The sequence below is a fragment of the Orussus abietinus genome, unplaced genomic scaffold, assembly GCF_000612105.2.
Source record: "Orussus abietinus isolate OABI.00-Male unplaced genomic scaffold, Oabi_2.0 scaffold196, whole genome shotgun sequence".
NCBI classification, from domain to species: domain Eukaryota; kingdom Metazoa; phylum Arthropoda; class Insecta; order Hymenoptera; family Orussidae; genus Orussus; species Orussus abietinus.
Window position 1 is genome coordinate 157,807 of NW_019394398.1, and position 6,687 is coordinate 164,493.

At 50.4% G+C, this 6,687-nt stretch overlaps 1 protein-coding gene across 1 annotated transcript in view; it reads left to right on the plus strand.

Moving 5' to 3' along the window:
* LOC105700089 (fibroblast growth factor 17) overlaps positions 1 to 5,405 on the plus strand; it is a 52,575-nt gene extending 47,170 nt beyond the window's left edge. Inside the window, exons 4-5 of the mRNA XM_012425674.1 lie at positions 1,991 to 2,097; positions 2,919 to 5,405. Coding sequence (XP_012281097.1) covers positions 1,991 to 2,097; positions 2,919 to 3,347 — 536 coding nt within the window. The 3' untranslated portion in view covers positions 3,348 to 5,405. The remainder of the gene's footprint in view (positions 1 to 1,990; positions 2,098 to 2,918) is intronic.
* The last annotated feature ends 1,282 nt before the right edge of the window (positions 5,406 to 6,687 follow it).

Here is a 6,687-nt window from a genome sequence, read left to right on the forward strand (position 1 = left end):
TGTGTCTCCTTCATTAGCACCAACTAGTCGCGCTAGTCGGTCTTTCTTCTTTTGCTCCGAGCCGATGCCTCCGAACCGACGGACGTGCCATAAACCCACGGCTGGGTTTCACCTTCCGAGAAACCCGGCCGAGCGGCTCAGCGCGCTGCCACCCTCGGCGTGGCCAGCCTAGTGGCGTCTCTCTCGCACTCACCGCGCGGCCGCGCGCTCCGTCTCCCTCGCACGGCGCGCCGCGCGCGGAGCCCTCGCGAGCCGCGCGCTCGGGACTCGAAATCCGAATTTTAACGTCCCCCTCGAGTTTCGGGGAAGCGGCCTCGTCTCCGGGCCCCCCGGGAACGGCCCTCTAAATCTTACCGCCGACAGCTACGCGCCAATAAAGAATTCCCCTGTCCGTCTCTCGATAACGACTCTATCGGGCGAAACGACCGCGGTTTTATTGGACTCGGGTGTTTTATTAATCCCGGGCCCGTGCTCGCGCTTCTGCCGGGCCCTGATTTATCTACTGGCGGCGGTTTAGTGCGCGCTCGTTAAAGGGTTTATCTCTAAGTAGGACTAATCCCCCGGCGACAATGTCGCGCCTTGTGAGGCCCCGAATTCAATCTCTTCCTCCGCTGCGATAAGGGGGGGATATATAATATCCGGGAACGACTCGTGGCGAGGGCGCTTTTCTCCGGGATGGGTCCAGTCGACGGTGGGGCCCCACTCGGCGAGTCCTGGAAACCCCCAAAGGCCTTAAGGCGTTACGAAAGTGGCGAGAGGTTCCACTTTTCTCCGAATTCGGTGGGCCGAATCGTTTAAGACTTTACAGCGTTAATGTGGAGGCTGAAAGGCAGGTCCCGACGCCCATGAAATGTCATACTTTATGAGAGAAATGTTCGAAATGTCTGGAAAGAAATTATGAAATAATTGATACGAGGCTCGGGATCTTCCTTATAGCCTCCATTTTCGCGTTGTATGGTATTTCAACGAGTCGCACCGGGAAAAGTTTCACGAGACCTCTTTGACGTCGCTTCTATGTCACCTTAAGGTGAAGTGAAACCCCCTTCAAATCAGTCGATTCGAATGCAACACTTTTTTTTAAGGGTATTGGACCAAACTGTCCGAAACTTTGATACATGACTCATGATCATCTAAGAATTGTCCTGAGACATTGAAAATTTGGATTTTTTGAAAAAATTCTTTAACTTAGCCCAGACCAGAAACAAAATGGCGTCGAGCTCTCATACTTCGATCGATATACAATTATCGAGGGCTCCGATATGAGAATCGAAAGGGTCAGGACAATTTTACGACAGTTTAGAACACTCTGGTAATCGATAAACTCGCATTTGAACGGGATAAAGACAACAAAAAGTGTTGTATGCGCTTCTATGCCAAAACGATGGGAATACGAGATCTCCGAGTGAAAATTTAATTGACCTGGAAATCACAGATGGCGCAGGGGGTCCCTCTGCAGTCAATTACGGCCCCAGAAAGCATGAATTCAGAGGATTTCTGGAGTTTAACTTCGATTTCTTGATATTGATTGTACGAAAACGACAGGTGGAGTATGCCATTTGGTACAATATCCAATATAATTCGACACAGCTGTCGATATAAAAACCAACGTCGGCAACGTAGGCATTTAGAAAAATCTATATCGGCGTCGATCAGGGTCCTCGACGTGTTTCACTTCACCTTAAGGCCCTCGAAGATGAGTTAAGGCCCTCGGGACTCGGAAACAAAGTCATTGTGCGCGCACGGTGGCGCTTGTCGACGTTCTCACGTAACCGCCTCTCCCGCTCGTTCGCGCGCAATTAGCATAACGCATTCGCAAGACCGCTCGAGCGTGCGCATACTTTTCCCTAATTGAGACGGACAATATTTTTTGTTCCCCGCCGAGTATCTCGGGATGGCGGCCGTTGGCGCCGCCGTTGCGCAACGTCTTCGGCTACCTCGCCGATCTTTCTCACGGTGGTCCCCACTCCGATTGTCTGCTTTCCGATTACAGAGAAGCTGACGACGCAGTCCGAAGACTTCAGCAGGAAGCTGTACATCTTCGCCGAGAAGACTCAGCGATACATCTGCTTCAACAAGCGGTGGAAACTCGTCGGCCTGGTAATTCTCTAGGATTCACTTATTCCCCGATGATCCTCTAACCCTTTCGCGGTGACTCGAAGGAACCCTCGCGCGGCCGCGTTCGTATGATACCTCGTGATAAGTACCCCGACTCAGGGGAAGTCGGGAATGAAACGCATGGTTGGTTCCTCAGGCGCAGTGGTATATAAAAACGTCCGGGGGATGCAGTAGCCTTCGCCAAGCCTGAAAAAATTGAATTTCTTGGGTTTAGCTGAAGAAGCAGCGGTATATAAAAATGTCCGGGGGACGCAATAGCCTTCGCCAAACCTGAAGAAATTGAATTTCTTGGGTTTAGCTGAAGAAACAGCGGTATATAAAAATGTCCGGGGGACGCAATAGCTTTCGCCAAGCCTGAAGAAATTGAATTTCTTGGGTTTAGCTGAAGAAGCAGCGGTATATAAAAATGTCCGGGGGACGCAATAGCCTTCGCCAAACCTGAAGAAATTGAATTTCTTGGGTTTAGCTGAAGAAACAGCGGTATATAAAAATGTCCGGGGGACGCAATAGCTTTCGCCAAGCCTGAAGAAATTGAATTTCTTGGGTTTAGCTGAAGAAGCAGCGGTATATAAAAACGTCCGGGGGATGCAGTAGCCTTCGCCAAGCCTGAAGAAATTGAATTTCTTGGGTTTAGCTGAAGAAACAGCGGTATATAAAAATGTCCGGGGGATGCAATAGCCTTCGCTAAGCCTGAAAAAATTGAATTCCTTGGGTTTAGCTGTAGAAGCAGCGTTATATAAAAACGTCCGGGGGATGCAATAGCCTTCGCCAAGCCTGAAAAAAATTGAATTTCTTGGGTTTAGCTGAAGAAGCAGCGGGGCCCGATGTGCCAGTTCTACGAGGAGTACAACGGGGCGTACCTGAGGTACCGCAGCGCGGTCGAGGGCACGCGGTACCTCGGCTTCAACAAGGTGGGCAACCCGATGAAGAACCCCCACGGGCGGCAGGGGTGCTTCAACTTCATAAAGTACAACCCGCACTTCAACATCACCAACCACAACAAGCGGCTGACGCTGAGCACGGGAGGGGAGCCGCGCTCGCCGGCGGAGTCGCCGGCGCCACGTAAGGCGGAGCCCTCGACCCGGGCCAGCAAGAACTCCCTGCCGCAAGGCCCAGCCAGGGGCCCGGGGGCCCACAGGGTGCGCCACCGGCACTGGCAGGCCCGCCACGCGGACTCCAGTCCCCGGAGACGGCCCGAGAGCCGCCTCGTGGGGGTCTCCGGCAAGTACTGAGCCGCCGCCGCCGACCCCGAAGACTGCCTCTCCCCGGGTCGGAGAGGAACCAAGATGGCGTCGGCCCGCGGCGGGCTAGGCCCTCGCGCCAAACGCTGTGCTAATGCTGCTATGTAGTGTGTACGCGCAGTTGTCGCCTCGGGCGTCCGAAAGGGCCGCCCGGCCCCGTGTGTGCTGGCTGTGTGCGCTTCGCCGAGGGACCGCTCGCCGCCATCTTGGGCCGCCTGGCGTCCTCCACCGGCCGCCATCGCGGCCTTGTACGATATACCCCGTTCAATGGACTCGATATCTCTAGGACGCTAACGCAGACTGTATTATTAGGATATAGGTACGACATGACGCGGTGGCGGCCCGAGGGCCTCCTCGGCTGCCGCCTAAGGAGCGCCCCCCTCCCCGATCCGCTCCCTAGGTAGCTTATTTATTGAAGACCTCTAGCTAATGTACGGAACCGTCACCCGCGCGACTCTTACCCCTCGTGCGTGTCCGGAGCGACACGCTGCTCTCTCTCTCTCTCTCTATCTCTCTTCTCCTCCCTCGCCGCCCATCCACCTCTTCGACCGCCGGGAGCGACCTCCAGTGGCGACCGAGCCGAAGAGTCGAATTCCCGACCCCGGTCCTCGCGGACCTTGAAAATACTCATCGCCAGTAATTAGTTTAAATTATTTTTATTCGACGTCGGAGGAGGGCCGAGCGACTTCCTCGGGGACCTCTCCGTGGCTAGGCCCTTCTCCGTCCCTATCTCTCTCTCTCTCTCTCTCTCTCTCACCTCGCCTCATATCTGTCTCTGTCCTCCTTTTCCCCCAACGAAATTTCCACCCCGCGAGCGATTCTCTCATTTTCCGAGCGACCTTACCAGTACGTACTTTTGTACACCGAGTTACCAGAGAAGTATTTCCGCCTCGAGCAACCGCTGTTCGGACCTCGACCTCGGCGACGAGGTGCGCCGACCGCGAGGGAGAACGTCTCACTCCGACGCTTGTAATTTAATAAGAAAACGCCGAAAACTGATAAAAAAGAGGGAAAGAAGCCCGGGTTATTCGTCTGCCGCGGTGCCGGGAAAGCTCGCCGGGTCTCGGTTTCCCTAAGGACGAGGCGCGGTGACCTCTTCGCGGCACCAGGAACTGCGGGACTTCGCGAGAGCCCACGGAGCGATGGGAAACCAGAATCTGACTACGCTAGATAGTGTTACGTATACATTATAACGAGGACGACGAACACGAGAAACAAGAGACAAGGTAAAGTATAAATATTATATATATATATATATAAAAGGTAAATATATGAAAGACGATGTGTATTGTAAGATATTTAATACCGAAGCGCGCGTTATAGGGACACTCGGGAGGACGTCGTTACGTACGACGTACGACAGCACCGTTCGCGTTGTAACATAGGTGCGTACTCTTACCCTGACCTCGCCCAATCCATGTACTTCCCGACCCCTTCGGATCGAAGCTCCTAGTCTCGACGGAAAATCGGAAAATGAAAAAGGAAAGAAGACGAGAAGATAACGTGGAAAAGGGCGACGAGTCGCGCCCGCCGCTGGGGCCTCCTCGCGTCGCGCTCTTCGGGGTGTAAGACATTCCCCTAAATTATTGTCCTATTTGTAAAAGCCACTCGGAGCTCGGTGAGATATGTGCCCATAATTATGAAAGTGGTCTAAGTCAAAATTGAGAAAAAAAAAATGAGTTTATCGGTTATTTCACGCCACATTGTTTCAAACGAAATTAATTCAATGTAATTTCGAAACAAAAAATATATGACTTAGACCACTTTCATAATTATGGGCACATATGATCAAATTGGACTGGGTGCTTCGATTCGAGCCCTCTCCCGTATACCTCTCGAGATCGATGTGTCGATGTACCTGGGCGTGAAAATAACTCGATCGCAGGCGGTGCGACGTGCAGGTGTAACGTGCGTGTACTCGTTATCCTATGCACCGAGAAATGAATTTCAACGGACCGAAGAAGTGTCTCTCGTCAGTTGACACTAGGTTTACGGGACCCGTCAATTTGACGGAATTCAAACTTCGGAAAGAAATACCGAAAGAACCATAGCATTAATTTTAACCCATTTTTGTATCGCAAATTAATCATTTCATCCGAAGAATTTGTACACGCAATTATTTTTTCCTAAGCCTTCTGATTATTAAAATCTGTATGTGGTATACCTATCTCTACGAAACCCGTCAAATTGACGGACTAGTTAATTTCATAAACAATCCATATATATTTGCTTCGTTGCAGAGAGGGTAAGGCGAAGATGAGAGTGAAAGTTTGCATTGAAGGTGGAAAGATAGAAGGATCTTCGGATAGTGAAGAGGAAAACTTCTTGAAAGGGTGTCGTAGCAAGAAAAGGATGCGCATTCTTTCTAGTTCCGACTCCGAGGATGAGAGGACGAGCATTCCAATCATTTCCGTGATAATTTTTAAAAATGGACTTTTCACTCATTAATCATTCATTTAAACGTAAAGCCTAGTGTCGTTTCATTCGGACTTAATTTGAATGAATCGATTTTTTAAAGAAAAACCGTGTTTTCTTTTACCCGTCAATTTGACGGATGCTCGTAGAAACAGGTATATGTAAAACGCCCGTAAACCTAGTGTTAAAAACGGCGTTTCTTCGGATGAACTCCAATAAATCGGATGCAACGTTTCCACGGAATTCTGACACGATCTATTTGAATTTACTTGGATCCATTATCGGTCAAGTAATTGTTCTTCGAGTTAAGGATATAATTTATCTTCGGCAATGTTCCGGGAGTGGTTTCTTCCGTTCGGTGGATTTCTTTTCTAGGGGTATCAGGGCGTATTTACCGATTAGTGCTAAATATCGATATTGGCTGATATGCAAATCGGCTCGATTTACGGCCCCCTTTGGATAAATGCAATCGACGAGCTGCTGCACCGTTGCAACCGAGCGATGCACGCCCGGCCGCAGCCTAGCAATAATCACATTCCAACGTAAACCGCATACCGCGAGTTCTGTACTGTGTGCCGCCGTACGTGAAGTGAAAACTGAGGAAAATAAAAAAAATCTGAGACACTGTCAAATACACGCTCATACACTGCTATGCAAGGGACTTCTCATTTCCGGATACCCCATCAGTCTCGAGATTTCAGGAGAGGAGGTGAACGAAGAAAGGAGGAGAATACGGAAGACCAAAGCGAAAGGTAAGAAGACATTTTCGTTTTTTTTTTCTTTTCAAATTATTTCCAATTTTTCCTTATAAATGGTGAGGGGCTACTATCTCGGAAATCGGTCGAAACGAAGTCTTCCTTTGAGAATCGGTTACCATTAAGGTGATGCGAAAGTGGCCTGAAGAGGTCTCGTTTAT